The sequence below is a fragment of the Schistocerca cancellata genome, chromosome 1, assembly GCF_023864275.1.
Source record: "Schistocerca cancellata isolate TAMUIC-IGC-003103 chromosome 1, iqSchCanc2.1, whole genome shotgun sequence".
NCBI lineage: Eukaryota > Metazoa > Arthropoda > Insecta > Orthoptera > Acrididae > Schistocerca > Schistocerca cancellata.
The window spans coordinates 614375089-614400389 of record NC_064626.1 but is presented as its reverse complement, the minus strand read 5'-3'; the positions used below and the strand labels follow the sequence as shown (position 1 = coordinate 614400389).

The following is a 25301-nucleotide window of genomic DNA, read 5'->3' as shown; positions in this document are numbered from 1 at the left end:
TGCCACTTGCCTGCTTGTTTTGCCTCGGGCTGTAATCCATTCTGTATTTCTAACAAAAGGGAATAAAGGATGAGCTTAAAAAACACAGCAATGAAAAAAGAATATTAACTTTGAGATCATCATAAAAATGAAATCTTTGTAACACCTTAACATCTATGTAATGGAGTGCCAAGCATCCTTGCATTACTTGGCATTTTGAGCACACTGCTTTTTCGTTAGGACTTTTGTCGAGGAGTTTACAAAACAAAATGAAAAGCATTATTAAGCGACTTTTTTTTTTTTAACCCTTGTGTCTGAATATAGAATGGATATCTGAGGCAGGAAGCAGTGTGAAGTAGAGCAGAAAGAGTAGTTGTGTGGCTTCAACAGCAGCATGGTTCGAGCAGAAATTAACCACATTTAAAAGTATTAGTACCCATTTTGATTTTGCATGGATGATCATTGTTTTTTTTTTTTTGTTTTTTTTTTTGTTTTTTTCAGTTTCTGGATTTTCTTTCATTACCTGTTTTAGAAACTGGCTACAGTGATTGCACTAGACTAGTGTAACATTTTAATGCCTCAAGTTTTTACTTAACTGCGATTATGTTTCCAAGGAAATGACACTGCATGTTTAATTTAGAAATTTTGGAGTGTTCAGATAGAGTGCTTGTAACCTAGTGGTTCATGCAGTTTGTATTCAAAATTACTTAAATAATGTAATTCCATTACTTTGGTGCTGCTTTTGTTGTCGTGCTTTACCTGTTTCCTTTCCTCCGTGGTATGTATGGTGGTTACTATTTAAATTAGTCCTTCCACAGTTTTATGTTGTACAGTATGCGTTTTCTAACGATTTTTGTTTTGCATGTGCAAATATCTGTGCCTGATTTTTCGTATGGCAATGAAAAATTAGGTAAATTGAGTAAAATCCCTAGTCAGTGCAATCATCTGTTTGCAAGTGCAAGGCAGTACAGTGGAACCCATTGATGGTACCCATAGAGGATGGTAAGCAGTGTTACTCTACCAAAGGTGGCCACAAATATTGTATAAATGCTATTATCTGCTCAGCGGCAGCAGCATTACGAGGTGTGGCAATTCAGCGTGGGCGAGCACGGGCGACTTTCCCAGCAGCGGCAGCTGCAGCAGCGGCCGCATTTGCCAGGCACCCAACTCCCCTCTCAGCTGCAGCGGCTACTGCACTCCACGGATACACACCGTGAGTGCTGTCTATGTACTTTTCATATGACTGAAAACTGTCTATCCAGGAAGTCTTCGAATTACTGAAATTAATGATTGATCGGTATCTCGTATGAAACTGATTAATGTTCATCATCAATTCTGTTTACCTACAAATTGTGGATGGTGCTTAGTGAGGTGCACAATAATGTTCTACGTGCAGTTTACTTGTGGCAATACATGTGTAATTGTTGTTTCCCATTGAATTTTGCAAACACAAAGCGATGTCAAAGAGTCTTCCTATGGAGCATTACAAAGACTGCCACCATCTAAACAAATTCTTAATTCTAAATGATTTCCCTGACAAATAAAATTGAAATCTTCATGTTTGAAAAAAGTGAGAGAGACTGTAAAGTAATAAGTGTGATTGATGTGCTCATTAATTTTAGTTTATAACATAGGCTATAAAGGAAAACAAACTAAAACTCATTAAGTAAGAATGGTGTTCTTATTGTCACAGGTACCACTACAGTTATTGATAGTTTAAAGTTGCCATTTCTCATAAATTAATGTGACTACTTCTTATTCATGTATGATTACATTACTTCAGAATGCCTCATAATGTCACATTACAATGTATGTCCATTTCCTCTTACAGTACCCTGTCATCAGATTTCAGAAAGACCTTTACACGATGTACACTTTTGTCAGTGCCAAATCCAATTAGCACTCCACTTTTCAATGGCTGATCTCTCCCCTCCCCTTACCCCAGCCGAGTCCCTTCCACCATCACATTTGTGTGTGGGTGTGGATGGGCCCCCCCCACCCCCCACACAGGAAAAAAAAAAATCTGCTGAAGTACTGGCAGTGATGGCACTTATTCTTAAAAGTAAACTGCCATTTTTTATACAAACCATCATCGTTGTTGAATTTCAGCACCAAGCAAACAACTTACTTCATGGTTACTCATGTGAGTGACATTCAGTGTGGTGTAGATGTTAAATTTTTATTTGCAAACATTCATATGAAAATAGCTCTACTAGCATGCAGGTAGACGATTTGGCAGGTCAACTGCTGTGTTGAGTCAGCCTATGGAGGTAAGTGCATAGAGGCATACAATTTGCAGAATCATTTGGCTTTTTGTATTTATGCACTTCCCCAGTTTTCACTTCCTCTTTGGTCATTTGCTGTCAGTGTGTGTGTGTGTGTGTGTGTGTGTGTGTGTGTGTGTGTGTGTGTGTGTGTGTGTATGCTATGTTGTATTTTTTTGTTGTTTTTTGCTGCGATATCATTTATCCCTTGCTGTAGTACGTAGCATGCTTAGTTTTGTTCGTGTGATTTACTTTTGAAATTAATGCGTATGTTGCAGCTGAATTCAGATTTGTAATTAATGAGTAGATATATGTATTGTTGGTGTTGTCTGATAATATTAAGCTACATAAAGACTTAACTAACTAGTTGACATTTTCTATACTAGGTTCATCATAAGAATAAACCTGATGTGAACATTATGCTGTGTATTCTTCCATAATAGCTGGAATCTCATTGCATTTTGTTTCACATAGAGTGGAAGCCAAGCTGCCTCGAGTACAGTCAACTACGATAATAAGGATATATTTTATACTGAGTGCACACATTGACTCAGCGATAATATGGTACAAAAGCTTTACTGACTCATCTAATTTGAACAGCATAGGTCATCTAGCTGATCCAACTAACCAGTAGTGGTGTGAACAGTTGCAGTTAAGATGTGAAAAGAGATGAGCTTCAAATGTCATTTAATTTTTAAACAGAATGGAGTAATATATGGCAAAACTCCAGCAATACACTTCTTAGGGGACCAGACAGAAAATGTAATATTCTCTTATTCTTAGCTAATATTGTACTGTAGTTAAAAACAATAGTGATCAGAATTCCTAACTTAAAGACAGGGAAATTTTTCTGTGTAGACTGTGTCTGACTTACAAGTGTATTGAAGGGATTTCACTATATACTTACATATTAAAGCCATTGAAAGTATTACTTACAGTCAGTCATCTGGGTGATCTTTGAACTCGTTCCATATCTGAATCCAAGGAATACATTTCAGTACTGGTACTGGAACTGTATACATAGAGTGTAGATTTAAATGTCAGGAAGTCATTTCTGAAAGTATTTGTATGGAGTGTAGCCATGTATGGAAGTGAAACGTGGACGATAAATAGTTTAGACAAGAAGAGAATAGAAGCTTTTGAAATGTGGTGCTACAGAAGAATGCTGAAGATTTAGACGGGTTGATCACATAACTAATGAAGAGGTATTGAATAGAATTGGGGAGAAGAGGAGCTTGTGGCACAACTTGACTAGAAGAAGGGATCGGTTGGTAGGACATGTTCCGAGACATTGAGGGATCACCAATTCAGTATTGGAGGGCAGTGTGGAGGGTAAAAATCGTAGAGGGAGGCCAAGAGATGAATACACTAAGCAGATTCAGAAGGATGTAGGCTGCAGTAGGTACTGGGAGATGAAGAAGCTTGCACAGGATAGAGTAGCATGGAGAGCTGCATCAAACCAGTCTCAGGACTGAAGACAACAACAACAACAACACGACAACAACAACTGGAACTGTCAGTTCCTACATTAATAATGAGGTGCTCAACAACAGAATCCAGAAAGACATCAAAACACCCCATTTTCTCCTTTTGTTTTATGAAGTGCTGTACTGCATCCCACCAGCATTCACAGTGATGTGAGACAAAGATTTGTGCATTAGTTCCATTACGTATGGCAGCTTAATTGTCTTGTTATCTCTTGCAACAAATCTCTCTGCGTGACCCCAGATCAGTTCTACTGGGTTCAAATTGCAGTGTTATGGTACCAGGAGCATATATTACTTCATTTTGGTCCCAAAAATTTCATTTGAAAGGGTTTCTTGATTTAATCAAGCTCGTTAACAGTCTTTCACAAAATATCTGTACCAATTAAGAATTTATATGTTACATGAGATATGTAATTAGAAAAACGATCGCAGCAAGGTTTGGAACAGCAATCCACAGAATATCCTTTTACCTTTTTTCAACACTACCAATTAAGCTGTGCATTGTGCCGGAACTGTGATGAATGAACTCCATCGAAAATTTCAAAGTCTATTTCCTCTGTAAACTTCTGAAAAACATGAACTACAGTTTGTGTCTTGCTTTTATTTCTTCTCCCCCCCCCCCCCCCCTCTCTCTCTCTCTCTCTCTCTCTCTCTCTCTCTCTCTCTCTCTCTCTCTCTCTCTCTCCCCTCTTAAACTGTGTTCCATGTGCTTGTTCTGGAAGTAGCATCAGCCATTTTCAAATTACGTATCAACAGCACGACAATCAGAACACAATCAGCTTTTATAGAGACTTTGACTGTACATGATTTTTTAAATGAAATTTACATAGTTAAAGTATGATTAAGAAAAATTTTGATGGTTGTTAATACATTAGAATGCCTTTAAGTTTCATTTACAGTAACATATGTATAAGACATCCAATACAAAAGTGGGAGCTACTTCCAAGAGCATAACACTGCCAGTGTTGCGCGCTGTTTTTGCTGATTAGTCTAAATCTCCATCTACATTTATACTTCACAAGCCACCCAAAAGTGTGTGGCGGAGGGCAGTTTACTTGCCATGTCATTACCTCCCTTTCCTGTTCCAGTCGCGTATGGTTTGCGGGAAGAATGACTGCTGGAAAGCCTCCGTGCACGCTCGAATCTCTCTAATTTTACATTCGTGATCTCCTCGGGAGGTATAAGTAGGGGGAAGCAATATATTCGATACATCATCCAGAAAAGCACCCTCTCGAAACCTGAACATCAAGCTACACTGTGATGCAGAGCACCTCTCTTGCAGAGTCTGCCACTTGAGTTTGCTAAACATCTCTGTAACGCTATCACGCTTACCAAATAACCCTGTGACGAAACGTACCGCTCTTCTTTGGATCTCCTCTATCTCCTCTGTCAACCCGACCTGGCACGGATCCCACACTGATGAGCAATACTCAAGTATAGGTTGAACGAGTGTTTTGTAAGCCACCTCCTTTGTTGATGGACTACATTTTCTAAGGACTTTCCCAATGAATCTCAACTTGGCACCCGCCTTACCAACAATTAATTTTATATGGTCATTCCACTTCAAATTGTTCCGCACGCTTACTCTCAGATATTTTACAGAAGTAACTGCTACCAGTGTTTGTTCCGCTATCATATAATCATACAATAAAGGTTCCTTCTTTCTATGTATTCGCAATACATTACATTTGTCTCTGTTAAGGGTCAGTTGCCACTCCCTGCACCAAATGCCTATCTGCTGCAGATCTTCCTGCATTTCGCTGCAGTTTTCTAATGCTGCAACTTTTCTGTATACTACAGCATCATCCGCGAAAAGCCGCATGGAACTTCCGACACTATCTACTTGGTCATTTATATATACTGTGAAAAGCAATGGTCCCATAACACTCCCACGTGGCACGCCAGAGGTTACCTTAACGTCTGTAGACGTCTCTCCATTGAGAACAACATGCTGTGTTCCGTTTGCTAAAAACTCTTCAATCCAGCCACACAGCTGGTCTGATATTCCGTAGGCTCTTACTTTGTTTATCAGGCGACAGTGCGGAACTGTATCGAACACCTTCTGGAAGTCAAGGAAAATAGCATCTGCCTGGGAGCCTGTATCTAATATTTTCTGGGTCTCATGAACAAATAAAGCGAGTTGGGTTTCACACGATCACTGTTTCCGGAATCCATGTTGATTCCTACAGAGCAGATTCTGTGTTTCCAGAAATGACATGATACGCGAGCAAAAAAAATGTTCTAAAATTCTACAACAGATCGATATCAGAGATATAGGTATATAGTTTTGCGCATCTGCTCAACGACCCTTCTTGAAGACTGGGACTACCTGTGCTCTTTTCCAATCATTTGGAACCTTCTGTTTCTCTAGAGACTTGCGGTACACAGCTGTCAGAAGGGGGGCTAGTTCTTTTGAGTACTCTGTGTAGAATCGAATTGGTATCCAATCAGGTCCAGTGGACTTTCCTCTGTTGAGTGATTTCAGTTGCTTTTCTATTCCTTGGACACTTATTTCGATGTCAGCCATTTTTTCGTTTGTGCGAGGATTTAGAGAAGGAACTGCAGTGCGGTCTTCCATTGTGAAACAGCTGTGGAAAAAGGTGTTTAGTATTTCAGCTTTACGCTTGTCATCCTCTGTTTCAATGCCATCATCATCCCAGAGTGTCTGGATATGCTGTTTCGAGCCACTTACTGATTTAACGTATGAGCAGAACTTCGTAGGATTTTCTGTCAAGTCCGTACATAGAATTTTACTTTCGAATTCGCTGAACACTTCTCGCATAGCCCTCCTTACGCTAACTTTGACATCATTTAGCTTCTGTTCGTCTGAGAGGTTTTGGCTGCGTTTAAACTTGCAGTGAAGCTCTTTGCTTTCGTAGTAGTTTCCTAACATTGTTGTTGAACCACAGTGGGTTTTTCCCATCCCTCACAGTTTTACTCGGCACTTACCTGTCTAAAACGCATTTTACGATTGCCTTGAACTTTTTCCATAAACACTCAACATTGTCAGTGTCGGAACAGAAATTTTCGTTTTGATCTGTTTGGTAGTCTGAAATCTGCCTTCTATTACTCTTGCTAAACAGATAAACCTTCCTCCCTTTTTTTATATTCCTATTTACTTCCATATTCAGGGATGCTGCAATGGCCTTATGATCACTGATTCCCTGTTCTGTGCTTACAGAGTTAAAAATTTTGGGTCTATCTCTTATCAGTAGGTCCAAGATGTTGTGTCCAGGAGTCGGTTCTCTGTTTAATTGCTCGAGGTAATTTTCGGATAGTGCATTCAGTATAATGTCACTCGATGCTCTGTCCCTACCACCTGTTCTAAACATCTGAGTGTCCCAGTCTATATCTGGTAAATTGAAATCTCCACCTAAGACTATAGCAGGCTGAGGAAATTTATGCAAAATGTATTCCAAATTTTCTCTCAGTTGTTCCGCCACTAATGCTGCTGAGTCGGGAGGTTGGTAAAAGGAGCCAATTATTAACCTAGCTCGGTTGCTGAGTGTAACATCCTCCCATAATAATTCACAGGAACTATCCACTTCTACTTCAATACAGGATAAACTACTATTAACAGCGACAAACACGCCACCACCGGTTGCATTTACATTGGGTTTATTCTTGTGATGAACTGGGTATAATTACCATGTTTGGTTACTCTAAATATTGGAAGCCTCTAGTTCTTCCATCCTCAGTACCCCTCCTCTCACCATCTCCTTCCTCTTTCCATCCACCACTCCCCTGCCCACCACCACACGTATTCTCTTCAAGAATGTTCTGCTACAAATATTAACATGGAACTCTGTTGCCTTAATGCATTTAGATCAGATCAAATCAGTCCAGGCTGTTACATAACAGCAGACACTGATATCACATGTTAATTTTAAAGTCTTACTTTCTTTTTAAAAAATGCAATTTTATAACAAAACTACTAAAATATTATGTTAACTGTATTTAAAAAAGCTGAAATCTTCCTAAACATCAGCAAAAAGTGCTGTAAAACCTTCTCTGGAATTGACTTATTGTATCTTTATTCTCACACTCATTTAAGTTGTTCTCTGATTGTAGTTTACTTTGTTATAATGTACAGTTTTCATATTGTAATGTGTAAAATTGAAAAAAGAAGTTCAGAAAGCTGTATACAGTTTATTGACAATTAGGGATACTACTGTAATGTAATATTGTTTGATATGCTACAATAAATTTTTTAGTTGTGTTTGCTAAACCAAAATGTTACTTTTGGCTATTGTATGTTGACAAAATACATACGTGCACTTTAAATGAATGTCCACAGTTGATGACATTCCTCTAATACTGACATTGGTTTTTTCACAGTAGTGTCTACTATGATCCCTTCTTAGCGGCACATGCTGCAACGGCAGATCCAAATTACAGATTGCAGGTAAGCAGTATACTAGAGTAACATAATTACTTTGTTTTTGGAATAGAGTGTAAGTTTTATATCTGCACTAAAGTTGATACAGTTATGATGGTAAAAAGACAACTTTGCATATGATATGATTAAACATTTATTTCAGTATTGGGCTGTTTTCCTTGTATAACATAAAGTATTTAACAGGACTGTTCTACTTTTGCTTTAGATTTATGTTTTAAAACAGTCTAGAGGAAAAGGTACTTGAATGTTATGGATTTTAATTTGGATCTTCACCTTTTTTGATTAACTGTTGTTTGTGATGCACGTAAATGATCTCCAACTTGGGGTTTTAGAAGATACAAATGTTATTCTTTTCGCTGGTAATAATACTATAAGAACAGAATCAATGCCAGTTGCTTTACCAAAACAGCAACTAACATATAAGAACAGAATCAATGCCAGTTGCTTTACCAAAACAGCAACTAACATAACTTGAAAACATCAACATATGGTTCAAAGGAAATGGGTTACCATTGCAATTTGACAAGACTAAGTAAATACAGTTCAGTGCTCCTCGTATAACTTCATAAGCTACAAAAATAGGTTTTTAAAACAGTTGAATACAGGAAGCAGAGGCTACCAGTAGATGACAGCTTTAATAGATGTTTTGAATAATAAATAAACTAGTTTTTCTACCTATTTACATTCAGTAATATTACGGAATCACTTTTTAGGGAAATTAAACGACATACAGGTGCAATAATTTTAAGAATACAGAAATAATTGTACCTGACAACAATTCAAAAACATCCTACAGCAAACTCATCGACTTTGCAGTGTGTGAAGGAAAATCCTAAAGTTTTAATTACTACTGGGAGAAAATTAGTCAATTAATTTCTGTTGGCTTCATGTACATATGTTCCCAGTTGTCGTGTACATTGAAATAATAGTGCCATTACTGGACCGAAGACAAAATTACACAGCCCACTGATAAAGTGGATATGCACTGTGCCATTATATTTAGGATTTTGTAGCAGTGCGCTTATGACAGTATGGAGCAAGGTTGTACAAGAACTGCACACTCATGCCCTAGCGCCCTGTCCTGCCACAGTAATTTGTAATGTTGTGTCCGATTCACTCTTGTTGCTTACACATCTTGCAGCGGATGTGATACAGCATTGTATACAATGGTACGCTTTTCAAATTGAGAGCTTGCTGACATGATGTGTGCTTGTGGAATGGCAAATGGCAATGGGCAACAGGCGGCAAGATTGTATCCGGAGATCTATCCCTGCCAGCAACCACAGCATTCAATGTTTGCAACTGTGTTTCACCGTCTGTCTGAGACAGGGTTGTTTCAGGAAGCAGGAAATCTTGAAGGACGTACTCAAAATGTCTGGACAGCAGACTTGGTGGTAATTGTGATTAACACTGTGAAAGGCAACTGCCATATCAGTACCAGGCAGTTGGCCTCCCAGTACAGTGTAAGCCAAACGACCATGTGGAACATTGTCTGTGATGATTGTTACTACCCTTATCACTTACAGCATGTGCAGGACGTGTTAGCAACACATCTTCCTCATCAGGAGCAGTTTTGTCACTGGTTTCTTCACCAGGCAACTGTGATTCCAAGATTCGTGTCATCCACCCTATTCACAGATGAAGCCACCTTTATGCAGAATTGTATCTCCATCTTTGATAACAGTCATCTGTGGGATATAATGCAGAACCCCCATGGTATGGCAACAGCAAATTATTGGGTCGGTGCAGCCAGAATGTGTGGGCCGGGATAATTGGTGACCGTATTTTAGGTCCATTCTTCCTTCCAAGCCACCCAATAAGGCGGAACTATCAGCATTTCTTGCAGGTGACTTTGTCTCCCCCTGGTGAAAGAAGTGCCCCTGATTCAAAGTGTTATGTGGCTGCTACATGATGGTGCTTCAGCCCACTTAGCCATTACCATCCGGATGCATCTCAATTGTGTCTTTCCTGGTTGATGGATCAGATGAGGGCGTCGAGTTGCATGGCCTGCTCGTTCATTGGCTCTCAACCCTTGCAATTTCTGGTTATGGGGCCATCTTATAAGTAGCGTGTGTGCAGAGCTCATTCCAGATGTGGAGATACTGGAGCAGCATAGTCAAGCTGCCTTTGACACTGTTCAGATGCAACCTGGTCGATGTGAATGTCTGAGACAGAACATGCTATGGTGTGTATGTGCATGCATTGAGGCGCACAGAAACAGTTTTCAATGCATACTGTAACTGTGGCTGTGTGGTACAGTGTATATTAGACTGAAATCTCTGTAACAATGTATGACTGAATAAATGATCTCTGGTGTGGAAACCATGCATTGCCAGACGTAAGTTCATTAGATATTTTTTGTTCCATATACTCTCATTGAAAAATACCTAGAGTTTGTACGCAGTTGAAAAAAATCACCCTGTATATCATCCAAGCAGGTGTTTCCTGTTGCGAAGTTGCTGCAGTTACTGAACCCATTTTGAAGATGGGCATCATCCCTCAGCATGTCTCATCATATAGAAACAAAATAATAGTCCCAAACAATATCTGTGATCTTACCTATGATACACTGCTTTGTACTTCTACATGTGTCATTCATCGTAAGAAGACTCCTCTGGAGTGATATATTTCACCACATAGTCTCCCACTTAGAATAGCCCTACAGCAAATGCGAAAAAAGGTTGAATAGAGGGGGAAAAAACATGTAGTCACAAACTTTTGTACAGTGGTGGGATGGAGTGTCATTAACAATGCACTAAAAATCCCAACCAGTGGGAAGAGCATTTCAAGATTAACTCTTTATGTATTTCTTGAATAACACCAAAACTGCAGCTTCTAGCAAAAATGTTTTCCAGTACAGAGTTATATGAGTAGACAAAATAACTTCACTGAGTTTGTGTTTATTACTGAAGTTATTTTTAGTTTCTTAAATGAGTACTTACTTGCAGTTGTTAAGTGAGCTACATGTGAAACTATTTACAGTTGGAGCTGTTGGCTATCTACCACACTGAAGAGCCTGTCCCAAGTGCAACATGCTGTCAGTATGCATTCAACAATGTTGTTTTCATTGTCTCCAGTACCACTGGCTGGAATACTTTTCACGGCAAGAGTGGTAATAAATGCATTGCCTCAGCCTCAGGTGTCCCACAATCTAAAGAGAATCAGAGGCTTATATTTTCTTACTCTGTAATAGAAGTAAGTCTCCTAGGCCTTACAGACCCTCAGGTATTTCAGCGTAAGTCAAGCTATGCATTGTAGGAGATTACTGTTGTACATTTCTACATGATCAATCCCTTTCCAACAGACATATTCATACCCCCCTTGGGATATAGACTGTGGATATGTGATATGTGGCTCCACTCAGTGCAGTCACTCAACAAGTTTGAACAGTTCCTGAATGGAAGAGAGTTGTGCAACCTACCAGTAACATAATTAATTGTGAGAGAAATCCTGTAATTTTGTGGTCCTTCACGAATTCACAGTTGAGTGAGTACAGCACAATTACATGGCTTTATAATAAACTGCCAACTATAAACAACATAAAGGTGCCACATTTACTAATGTGATACCTGTCACACCCACACTACAAATTGCACTGACAGCATGAGACTTACAAATTAAACACTTCCCAGCCATTGTTTATAGGAACATACTTTATACAAAAGCTCTTGTAAAAACTGCAAAAAGTGCTGACTTAATAGATTAAAAATAGCTCCATTATATAAACATGAACTCGATGAACTTGATAGAAAGTATTGGGAAGGTACGATCTATCTATAAACTGAAAAGCGAATATCAATCATTGTGGGGGGAAGTTGCCTTTCCTGGAAGAGCGCTATAGCTGCCTTAGGGGTGGTTTTGAATAACTTCCCCTTCAGTAGTGTAGAACAGTGTGCAGAGACTTAACATAGATTTTGTTGGTATGCTTTCCTTGCAATAATATTAATAGTAAGTCATATTTGTACTCAAAGTAGTGTTAATGCACTTTATTTTCCATAAACACCCCTTGGGCATATCTGCTCACTACATCCCCAACAATTCATAAGGTGTGCTACAGAGGATCAGTATAATTTTGTGAAAGACAATGTAGGTAGTTCTTCCAAAGTATTGGAATAGGGAGAGTTAGGAATCACTTGATCGCTCATCAGTTTGCAGACCTGTGAAGGAGGGAATTGCATGAGTAAAATCAGATAACTTACATTCCCTTACACTTCTATTCCCCCACCAACCTCATACCCTCCACTCTTACACTCTGGGAAAACAAGTTATCCCTAATATGGCTCTACTACGTTTAATAGTTGTTCCTAACCCACTTCATTTAACAATAAACATTAATTTTATACCATTAAAACACTGTTTTTAATAATCTGACAATAGAAAATCCAGGATGGGATAATGACAATATTATGAAAAAGGATAGATTGCTGCTCACACTATAATGGAGATGCTTAGTTGCAGACAGGCACAACAAAAAGACTTGATAAACTAGTAAGCTTTCGGCCTGAAGGCCTTCTTCTGGAGTAGGCACAACACAACACAACACGCACACATGCGTGCTTGTTTATAAATCTTTTTCTTCTTCTTGTCTGCGACTCGGCATCTCCACCATATGGTGAGGAGCAATCTATCCTTTTCATAATACTGTCATTTTAATAAAATGTGATTTTCCATCTCCAGCAATGTGGAAACAAGTAGTCACTTTTGGTAACATTTTTGCTAGAAGCTGCAGTTTTCAAGTTGTTCATGAAAAACATAAAAAAAGTGACCCTTAAAGGTCCCACTGCCCCCCCCCCTCTCCACACACACACACACACACACACACACACACACACACACACACACACACACACACACACAAGTCACTATTTTTAGTATGTTGTTCATAACCCTCTTCCTTGACTGTACAAAAATTTGTGACTCCGTGATATTTTCCGCTAATTTTTGTTCTCTGACTGGACTAAAAGAATGATATCACTGTAAGTATGGCTACTTGTCTTACGTCTCGTGTAAAGTTATATACACCTCTTTAGACATATATCTATTTAGACATATATCTATTTAACTGCTGACACGTTTTATGAAGCTAATAACAATAATAAATAAGTGGGCCTTCTATTTTAATGTTTCAGTTTTTTTATCTTGACCGTGAACACACAAGTTATAACACTATTTTAACTGAAAGAGTGTGCCATCCCATTTGCACATGAAACCTTCAGGTTGTAACAAATATTACTGGTTCAGTATAACTGTAATAATGTGTAATGAGCTTGTGCATTTGCATCAAACACTGCTTTTTCATTACAATATTTGAACCTTAATGGCATTGGCGTATAGTTAGAATAATGTGCTTCCATGTATCTTGTATATCATTTCATCCCATAATGGCTTTTAGTTTTGTGTTAATATTACTCATGTTGAGAAAAAACAGAACACCTTAAATGACTAGGGATAGTATGTTTGTATTCACAGAATACGTACATTAGTGTGTTCTGCAGAAATGGTTAGTATTTCAGTCACCTCGCTTCATTATTTGTCCTGTTGTTTAGTAGGCACAGTGTCCACCATGGGCTGTGATAACTTATTTCATGTGCAATTGCATTGATGCATATACAGCGCGAATGGCATGTTGCGGTATAGTTGCATTCAAGTGGTTTCATGTTAATCTGTGGTTGTTGGCATTGGGTCACAGCACAGCACAGCACAGCACCTGTCGTTTCACCATATCCCACACATTTTTGATTGGCGACAAGTCTGGTGATCAGGTGGGCCAGGCCAAAAAGTCTGACATCCTGTGACAACAAGAAGGTACATCTGGTTGTGCATTGTCTTACTGAAAAATGGCATCTGAGTAGTCACAGGATGTCATTGATGTAGGTCACACTGGTCGCAGTGCCCTGGACATGCAGGAACTGTAGTTTGTGGTTGTACTTAATAGCGCCCCACACCATAAGGCCTTGAGATGGTACTGTATGACTTGAGCAGATGCAGTCACTATGATGCCGCTCCACAGTTTGCGGCGATCCAAAATGCATCTATCAGTTTCAAACAGACACAACCTGGATTCATCCAGAAACACTGTTTGATGCCATTCGTGTCCCCAGTGATGTTGTTCCATACACCCTTGCCATCTAGCATGTTTCTGCACATTCATCAAAGGCAGGCAGAGAAGTGGACGCCGAGTATGTAACCCATGCCCTAATAAATGGCAATGGACTGTAACCCCTGATAGTGTATGATATGTTACACTGTCCCACTACAGCTAAGGAGCACACAGATTTGCACTGCAATGCCATTCGGATGAGGTGTTGATCTTCTTAGAGTGTGGTCTGTGTGGTGTGACCTGACACATCTTGTCTTGTTCTATGGCCTTCCATGAACCATTCCGCACACACCCATTGCACTGCTAAAACACTCTGTCCCACAGAAGCAACAATTTCCCAGGTGCATGCATCACATACTCTCATGCCAATGATACGTACTCTTTCAAACACACTGATTCGATGGTATGGTTCCCACATACGTCTGGAAGGCATCCTGCACGTCTGCTCAAGTCACACTGTCCTGTTATCTTTGGTTTATATCGACAATGAGAGCTGCAGTCATATTTTGCCGGTATGTGGTGTTGTGCCATGATATCAGTGTTGACCTTTAACCCACAGTCTGTCATGATTGAAAAGGTATCATTTCTGCAAACGTACTAATATACAAGTTGTATGAATATGAATGTCCTACCTATAGTCATTCAAGGTGTTCTATTTTTTTTCTGAACATGAGTGTAATACAGGCAAAATTACATTTGGAGTGTTCGGACACTAAAATTCTGAAGACTTCCATAGTGCAGTACCTTTACCTCTTCGAACTGTTATTTCCGCCTCACAAATTCACTGTTCCCATCTTCAATATTTTCCTGTTCGTTTACATTTCTCACCCATTTGCTTCATTCAGTACAAAATTGGAGTAAATCTAAAAATATTAAGTATTTCACATCTGTTGAAATTGCATTTCACACGTAATTCCGTAGACACTTTTCTTTCGCTATCATTGTTCCTCCTCTACTCCCCAGAGTTGGTATGCCTGTGTATATTAAATCCTTCACCTATCTCAACGTAGGTGTAGGCCCTCCTTCTTCATACACACAACCTATTTCTAAAATTCGTATATATTTAGACACACCATTCTTTTTGAAAACAATACTTCCTTCTCAACACTTTTACTTCTGAATTGCATATAGAAAATTTAAACCAACTGGTTACAGGGTTTTTCTTCTCATCTCCATTTTCTAAGTACCCATCTGAACCATTTTAGCCAGAAATGATTGTCAGTAAGCTACATGTATTCCCTTATAGCTAACAATGCTTGCCATTAATTTGCTCTTTAGAGAATTACAGTAGCTTCCCATACAGTGTATTTATGCAGTTATGAAGACATATTATAACTCTTACTTTTAATGTGGATTTACTGCATCATAAATAAAGTTGTTGGTCAACTACCTTGGCTATTTGTGCCCTCGTCAGTGTGACATTGCTAACATAAACAAAATCTATGCTGGTGCTTAATATAACAAAGTTCCTGCCATCGCTAACACATTACACTATCAAAAGAAAAATCCAGGAATAGATACGGCTGCTTCATGTACAGGGGATGAAGGTGGGGACTGGAATTTCATCACAGGTGGAGCACAATCTGGGCTCCATCCAAAAATGGTATTCAAACTGTAGTGGGGAAAAAAAAGAATGGTCTCACAATGAGATCTTATGTATACAGTTAACACAGAGATCTGTTGCCCAAAAGAGGGAAGTAAGAAAGAAAAAATATCAGGTTTGTTGATACCAAGAAAGGAAGGAAGATAGCCCCGAACACAGATACCATTCCCACTCACCACCCTCGGATCCCTTTCTTGAGGGATGAGGTTCTCCATGATCGCTCCTTGATGGACTGGAGGATAAGGATGGTTATCAGTCCTACACACCAGCTTCACCCCACAGGCACTGAGAAATGGTGTCATTGATTATACATGAAGCATTGGAAAATGCTCCTAGAATGTATATTTATCAGAAACAAAACAAATTAAAGAACTAAATCAGGAATATGATATACATACATACATACATACATACATACATAAGATGCTGAAATGTCTGTTACATCTTAAGAAACATTGGGTGACAAGACTACAAGAGAAATTCTTCAGATACAAACAAAGTGAAAACGTTTGCCATTTACACCTCCAGAGAACATCAGTGAAAGTTAGTGATCTGAATGACCATTTTATACAGGGTGTTACAAAGAGGTATGGCCAAACTTTCAGGAAACATTCCTCACACACAAATAAAGAAAAGATGTTATGTGGACATGTGTCCGGAACGCTTAATTTCCATGTTAGAGCTCATTTTAGTTTCGTCAGCATGGAGCACGTTATCATGATTTCATACGGGTACTCTACCTGTGCTGCTAGAACATGTGCCTTTACAAGTACAACACAAAATGTGGTTCATGCACAATGGAGCTCCTGCACATTTCAGTCGAAGTGTTCGTACGCTTTCGGCAACAGATTCGGTGACCAATGGATTGGTAGAGGCGGACCAGTTCCATGGCCTCCATGCTCTCCTGACCTCAACCCTCTTGGCTTTCATTTATGGGGGCATTTGAAAGCTCTTGCCTACACAATCCCGGTACCAAATGTACTGTAGAGACTCTTTGTGCTCGTATTGTGGACGGCTGTGATACAATACACCATTCTCCAGGGCTGCATCAGCGCTTTCATATGACGGAGGGTGGATGCATGTATCCTCGCTAACGGAGGTCATTTTTAACATTTCCTGTAACAAAGTGTTTGAAGTCACACTAGTACTTTCTGTTGCTGTGTGTTTCCATTCCATGATTAATGTGATTCGAAGAGAAGTAATAAAATGAGCTCTAACATGGGAAGTAAGCGTTTCCGGACACATGTCCACATAACACATTTTCTTTCTTTGTGTGTGAGGAATGTTTCCTGAAAGTTTGGCCGTATCTTTTTGTAATACCCTGTATACCATGGAAGATCATGTACCCTGCCAGCACAAGAATCGTCACACCATTTTAACATGAATTAAAGTGATGGTATCTTGTGACAAAAGTAGCATGTTCCCATGACTGATACCAGTATTAAAACTAAAGGAGCTGCAAATTGTGACATAAAGGCTGTGATAAAGTATTATCCCCAATGGTAACCATTTATACATCTTAAAATGCCATAACATTGGCTGCACTTTAAAGGGGCTTGAAATGTGACACAAAGGAGTATTACAGGAATGTTATATGGCAAGGGAAAGTGACAATAATGGAATATACATTGAGGTGCCAAAGAAACTGGTATAGGTGGACATATTCAAATACAAACAGGCAGAATATGGTGCTGCGGTTGGCAAAGCATATATAAGACCTCAAGTGTCTGGTGCAGTTGTTAGATTGGTTACTGCTGCTACAGTAGCAAGTTATCAAGATTTAAGTGAGTTTGAACATGGTGTTATAGTCGACACATGAGCGATGGGCACATTATCTCTGAGGTAGCGATGAAATGGGGATTTTCCCGTACGACCAATTCAAAAGTTTACCGTGAATACCAGGAATCCAGTAAAACATCAGATCTCTGACATCGCTGCAGCCAGATAAAGATCCTGCAAGAACGGGACCATCAGCAATGACTGAAGAGAATTGTTCAATGCGACACAAGTGCACCATCCCGAAAATTGCTGTAGATGTCAGTGCTGGCCATCAACGAGTGTCAGCATGTGAACCGTTCAATGAACTATCATTGATATGGGCTTTTGGAACTGAAGGCCCACTCGTGACTACTCGACACAAAGCTTTACACCTCGCCTTGGCCAGTCAACACCAACACTGTACTATTGATGAATGGAAAATTGTTACCTAGTTGGATGAGTCTCGTTTCAAATTGTATCTAGTGGATGGACGTGTATGGGTATGGAGACAACCTCATGAATCCATGGATTCACAAGTGTACCCTGAATATCTGGAATCCAGTAAAAGTCAAATCTTCGACATCACTGTGGCCAGAAAAAGATACTGCAAGAATGGGACCAACAACGACTGAAGAGAATCATTCAGCGTGACAGAAGTGCAACCCTTCGGCAGATTTCAATGCTGGACCATCAATAAGTGTCGGCATATGAATCATTCAGTGAACTATCATCGATACGGGCTTTTGGATCCTTGATGACTGCACGACACATAGCTTTATGCCCCGCCTGGGCTTGTAAACACAGACATTGTGCTGTTGATGACCGGAAACATGTTGCCTGGTCAGACGACTATCATTTGAAATTTTATGGAGCAGATAGATGTGTACAAGTATGGAGACAACCTCATGAATCCAAGGACCCTGCATGTCAGCAGGGGACTGTTCAAGCTGGTGGAGGCTCTGTAGTGGTGTGGAGCATGTGCAGTTGGAGTGATATGGGGTCCCTGATACATCTAGATATGATTCTGATAGGTGACATGTATGTAAGCATCCTGTCTGATCATCTGCATCCATTCATGTCCATTGTGAATTCCGATGGTCTTGCGCAATTCCAGCAGGACAACGCAACACCCCACATGTCCAGAATTGCTACAGAGTGGCTCCAGGAACACTCTTCTGAGTTCAAACAGTTCTGCTGGCCTTCGAACTCCCCAGACATGAACATTATTGAGCATATCTGGGGTGCCTTGCAATGTGCTGTTGAGAAGAGAGAGTTGAATTTAAACTGTAAGTCAGCGGGCTCCCAAGGTCATTGTCACCGAAGGTAAAATCTTCTAGAGTGTCGGGTAATATCATTTTCAGTTTCAGTTTCTTCTACTTGTCTCACATTTCGACCCCTCTGCCCTGATCCTCTTCAGATGTTGTGTTGTTTGTGATTAGCTGAACAGTGTTGAAGACCAATGCTGTGTTCACTTAGAAACAGTAGTTGACCTGTTCTTGTGCTGAAGAACTGGGATTATTGTCTAAAATTCCTCTGGCTACCATTGGTGGGCCATCATTATTGAATAAAAGCAAAACAGGCTATGCAAGAGAGCAGAATGTTCATCAAAATAATATTAATGTGCTGCAGAGATGGCTTTCTGGATGATGATTATATTCCCTCATGCTCTGCGGGAATGTATTACCTTCCTTCATGGTCAGAAGCCACAAAGCTGGGAGCCTACACTGCCTTCTCTGTTAAAGTTACGCTCAATCACTTTTTGTGCTTCTGTTCTACAAATGTTCATTTCCTTGGCCTGTACAAGTATGTTGTTGAAATCAATGTCTTGGGCTCAGTTCTCCCACTGACCACTACTACAGATACCACACTTCATTTTAACCATGTGTGGTGTTTGTGTTCCTAAATAAGTTGCTCTACACTCCTTCCCGTTTCACCTGTGTACATTCTGCCACGGCTACACGATTTCATAGACTCCCGCAATGTGGATGTAACCATAAGCGTCCATTTTGCATTGGAAAAAGTCCAATATTTAGGTCTGATTAAAAAATCTGTTCTTTATATCGTTTCCCCATTGAATTCTGCAGATGAGGTTGATAACTCAGCAAATGAATGAAAACATAAGAGTGTGAAAAGGCGGATGCTCATCTTTTGTATTAGCATAATTAAAATTTTGATCAATAGACTGGTCCACAGTCAAATCATTATAGATGTTCTCTGTCTTTGTTTTCTTTAATAAAGTAAAATCAAACTCCAGCTGATACAGCAACTGATACGAAGGCACAGGAAGACATTTTGTTGAGAACTGCTGGCTTCTGGGCTGGATGGTGGTGTGAAGTGGTATCTGAACATGTGTTTGTGTCAGTAGGCTTTCTATACACTCTATGTCCTAGAATGTTGTCAGATCTTCTAAATAACAACACATCTAGAAATGGGGGAGCAATGTTACCCTCTACCTCCAACGTGAAGTAGATTTTGGGGTGAATCTTGTTTAACAAATTGTGGAATTGTAAAGCTCTTCGTTGCTGTGTGGCCAAATAACAAATGCATCTCCCACATAGTGGAGCCAACAAGAAGGCTCTAGAGGCACTATACTAAATACCTGTTGCTTGAAATGTTCCGTGAGAATATCTGCTTCTAATGGTGACAAACGTGAATACATAGCAGCACCATCAGACTGTTCATAAAATCTTTATATTTAAAATAGCTTAATTGTAGACATAACTTGATCAGATTGCACACATCTGGAGCAACGTTCTCTGCTATAAAAGTTTCTCGGCGAGACAGCTGTAAGGGTGTTAGATTCTTGGTAATATACCTGTTTGTTCTGGAGTCTAAAAAGTTTCTTTCACTTTGCGAACAATTCTGTTCCTCTGGTCATTTTTTAACTTGCATTACAAAGGATCAACCAGTAGTTCTTCCCACTTCTTGCAGTATTCCACAGCATCCACAACTACTGTAGCAGTTCCCGTATCCACTTTGGTCACCACGATGCTTTTGTTTCTCTTGAGGTCTAAAAGAGCCTTCCTTTCCTGCACTGTGGTGTTGCTTCTGGGCGGTTTCATTTCTGTCAAAATATTGATTGATAAGAAGAAATCAAGGAGGAAAATGTTGTGGCCTAAAAGTAGGAACTGTTTAAGGAAATTATTATAGTTTTGTACTAAATTTGAATGATCTTTTGCATGCAGATTTTTCATGTACAGAATAATTAAACGTACTTTCAGTTCTTCAGTCTTCTCATTGTTACCTCTAAGTTTGCAAAAGTACAATCTGAAAGATTGTCTTGTGAATCTGAACATTGTTCTAAAACATTCAACTGTCACTAACATTTGTAATTTGTTTTTGGTCCACATCCTGTTTGCAGACTGTTAATTTGCCACCTCTGTAATTAACTGGCTGAGTAACCAGAGTTGCCCAAGTGTTAGTCCACCTCTCCTCCTTTCCCCTCTGTCCTCCTCCTCCTCCTCCTCCTCCTCCTCCTCCTCCTCACTCTGTCCATCACCTACTTCCCCCCTGTGAGTCCAACTCCTCTTTCCTCCTCTTCTAGAGCATTAAAAAAAATGACGACTTGACTCCATTCGGCATGACCCGCTGAAGTGTCATAACATCAGTGCTGTCTATGACCTCCTGAACGGCTGTTTTCAGGTAGCAGTTGTTTTTGGGTTATTGCTGTACACTTTGTCTTTAATGTAGCCCCACAAAAAGTAGCCGCATGTGTTCAGATCTGGAGGATATGGTGGCCAGTCGAGGCCCATGCCAGATGCCTTCGGGTTCTCATGAGACAGAATGTAGTCTGCAAAGTACTCCTCCAAGACATCACTGTCCTGCTTCAATGACGTCGAGCTCTGTCTTATATGAACCACATCATATCGACATCAGGGTCACTTTGGATAATGGAGATGAAATCATCTTCCAAAACCTTCAAGTAAGATCCCGTAGTCACCGTGCCATCAAGGAATATTGCACTGATTCTTCCATGCCTGTACATGGCACACCCCACAGTCATTCGTTGTGGGTGAAGAGACTTCTCGATCGTGAAATGCAGATTCTCAGTCCAGATTCTCACTCCCCCAAATGCGCCAGTTTTGCTTATTGATGAACCCATCCAAATAAAAGTGGGCTTTCTACATCTACATCCACACTCAGCAAACCACGGTGTGTGGCAGAGGGTACCTTGAGTACCTCTATCGGTTCTCCCTTCTATCCCAGTCTCGTATTGTTCGTGGAAAGGAGGATTGTCGGTATGCTCTAATCTCTCTGATTTTTATCCCCATGGTCTCTTCGCGAGATATACGTAGGAGGGAGCAATATACTGCTTGTCTCTTCGGTGAAGGTATGTTCTCGAAACTTTAACAAAAGCCCGTACCAAGCTACTGAGCGTCTCTACCGCAGAGTCTTCCACTGGAGTTTATCTATCATCTCCGTAATGCTTTCGCGATTACTAAATGATCCTGTAATGAAGCGCGCTGCTCTCCGTTGGATCTTCTCTATCTTTTTTATCAATCCTATCTGGTACGGATCCCACACTGGCGAGCAGTATTCAAGCAGTGGGCGAACAAGTGTACTGTAACCTACTTCCTTTGTTTTCGGATTGCATTTCCTTAGGATTCTTCCAATGAGTCTGTCTGGCATTTGCTTTACCGACGATCAACTTTATATGATCATTCCATTTTAAATCACTCCTAATGCGTACTCCCAGATAATTTATGGCATTAACTGCTTCCAGCTGCTGACCTGCTATATTGTAGCTAAATGATAAGGGATCTTTCTTTCCATGTATTCGCAGCACGTAACACTTGTCTACATTGAGATTCAATTGCCATTCCCTGCACCATGCGTCAATTCGCTGCAGATCCTCCTGCATTTCAGTACAATTTTCCATTGTTACAACCTCTCTCTACACCACAGCATCATCTGCAAAAATCCTCAGTGAACTTCCGATGTCATCCAACAGGTCATTTATGTATATTGTGAATAGCAACGGTCGTACGGCACTCCCCTGCGGCACACCTGAAATCACTCTTACTTCGGAAGACTTCTCCCCATTGAGAATGACATGCTGCGTTCTGTTATCTATGAATTCTTCAATCCAATCACACAGTTGGTCTGATAGTCCATATGCTCTTACTTTGTTCATTAAACGACTGTGGGGAACTGTATCGAACGCCTTGCGGAAGCCGAGAAACACAGCATCTACCATCTATTGCCCTCCGAGTCTCATGGACGAATTCCTACAGAGTGGATTTCTAGTCTCCAGAAAAGCCATTATACTCAAACATAATACGTGTTCCAAAATTCTACAACTGATAGACGTTAGAGACATAGGTCTATAGTTCTGCACATCTGTTCGCCGTCCCTTCTTGAAACCGGGGATGACCTGTGCCCTTTTCCAATCCTCTGGAACGCTACGCTCTTCTAGAGACCTATGGTACGCCGCTGCAAGAAGGGGGGCAAGTTCCTTCGCGTACTCTGTGTCACTAAACCATGCGTGCATGTGCATAGTAATTCCCATCATGCCCCATGGCCAACTGTGCAGTTCGAACATGGTAATGCAAACAGTTCAGAAGTTAAAACTATTTTATTTCATTAGTTCAATAACCTGTGTAACCCACTCTAAGTCAATCTTTTCCTCCATCCTCCTCTCTGTCCATCCCATCTGTCCCACCACCTCTCTTCAAGTTATCAACTCTACTCCAGTATTAGGCTGGTGGTTTTTACTGCACAATATTTCTATCCAGATAGTTAGTAAAATGTGTACCAGTTTGGTTGAAATTGATCCAGGGATTTAGGAACAGCTTTTTGCCAATGTGTTTGCCAGAGTACACGTCACATATATTTCACACACACACACACACACACACACACACTTTCTTCACCTGTATCTGTAGCGAATTTTGCACTGCTGTTTCATTTTCACAGAGCACAATTTTTGTGATGATCTACCTTGTGAACAATGTGTCGTACAATGATACAGATTTGCAACTTCATTCAGTGGTTTATTTGGGTACTGTCTCTGCAATGTGTTGTGACTAGAATCCGTAGTAAAAACAGTAATAAATTAAAATATCATGTATGATATGATAGTCTTCCTGGTCATTGTTCTTGGATTGTGTCTACAAGACATCTCAGTTGTTGACAATAAATGTCAGCAGTAATGCTTACATCTCAGGGAAACAATTCATATTACACCACACTGTCACTGTTCCATCAAACGCATAACATTATCTTTTGTGGATGTGCGCAGATCTTTGTACAGGGAGTTGCTGCTTTATTTGGGCTCAGACAATTCCTTTCCTTACATCACCACAAAGACACCATTTCTCATTACCAGTAAAGATGTGGGATAGGAATGATTTGTGTTGTTCATGAGCCAGTTGGCGATGAGCAAGAAGAAATTCACTTATGGCCACCCACTGATTGTTGTGTTATTTTGACTTAGTGTGTGCAGTACCAATGTACCCGATTTTTGAACCTTCCCCACTGCAAAGAAAGTTGCTCGATGGGGGTATGCTCACCGTTCATCACATTTGCCAGTTGTCGAGTATAATGACGTGGATGATGGTGGACCTTGCTCATCACATCTTCAGTGTACAAGGCTTGTTCAAAAAGTGTTGGATATCCTTCTTTCCCACATAAATCATTGAAGGGCAGGCGACATTCACAGGCAGAGATGTGATGGAGGACATCAAAGTGCACTTGCGAATTTTTTCCCCACCAACAGAAGAACCAGTCACTGGCAGTCAGCGTAGTAGAGGACATGTTGTGAGCGCTCATCACATTCCAGTAAGTTGTAAAATGGTGGAAAAAACTGAGCAATTATTTGCATCAAATTTTTCTAAGAGCTTGGGTGTGGTAAACAAGTGCAAACAATTTGCAAGGTTCAACAGGCTGTAGAGAATGATGCTACGAGCAACTTAGAGAAGAGGGAATGGTACAACCACTTCAAAGATTGCCGCTCTTCTGGAGACAGTGAACCTTGTTCAGAAAAGTCTTCAACGAGCCAGCATGACAGTGTTATTGAGCAAGTTTGGACTTCCCTCCTGAAAGACTGTTGTATCACAGTAAGAGAACTTGGGAAACGAGATAGCAGTAAGCACCAGATTGATACATTCAGTTTTGATTGCCAGTTTGTAAATGAGAATTGTGTCTGTGAAATTTATACTGAAATTACTCATAATGGAGCAGAAGCAATGCAACCTGGAAATACACACTGGGCAGAGTAAGTAGTAGTACCAACTGTCTGAGCATTGCAGAGATACATTCCATGTCACAACCGTACATCGTATGTCTACCTGCCGACAAAATGTTTCCGGTATTAGTACACTGGTCATATGTCATCCTGCTGCACGCAGACATAGAATGTGGAAACTGCAGACAATCACTCTATGGAGGACGTCCTTTGTCAATTGTGCTGAACACCATCTTCTGCATTCATTGGTTTGTCCAGTATTTAAAAAAGGGAAGGTAATACAAGAATATTAATCACTTGACTGCCTGTCATATACTGAGGCAGGAAAAAAATATGAACATCTAAGTCCTGTCTATGACCAGTAATGTAGAACTCATTGTTGTCAACCTCTTCCCCTCAAAGCTTCAATTTTACCAAACTAGATCTGTCACTGTCTTCCTCCCTTGTGGTTACTTTGACATCATCTTTGGGAACCGCTTCCCAGACCCGATTGGAGAACCAGCTTCCTCCTCTGGTGTCGGGGCT

The 25301-nt window shown here is 40.2% G+C and overlaps 1 protein-coding gene across 15 annotated transcripts in view; it reads left to right on the top strand.

Annotated features, from left to right (window-relative positions):
- Positions 1-25301, top strand: part of LOC126182918 (RNA binding protein fox-1 homolog 3-like) — a 402959-nt gene that overhangs the window by 360803 nt on the left and 16855 nt on the right. For 10 of the 15 annotated variants that reach the window (XM_049924900.1, XM_049924896.1, XM_049924893.1 and 7 more), the window contains 2 exons: positions 1045-1192; positions 8069-8135. In XM_049924900.1, the coding sequence (XP_049780857.1) occupies positions 1045-1192; positions 8069-8135 (215 nt within the window). The remainder of the gene's footprint in view (positions 1-1044; positions 1193-8068; positions 8136-25301) is intronic. The other 5 variants (XM_049924904.1, XM_049924899.1, XM_049924897.1 and 2 more) reach the window with 2 other exon arrangements.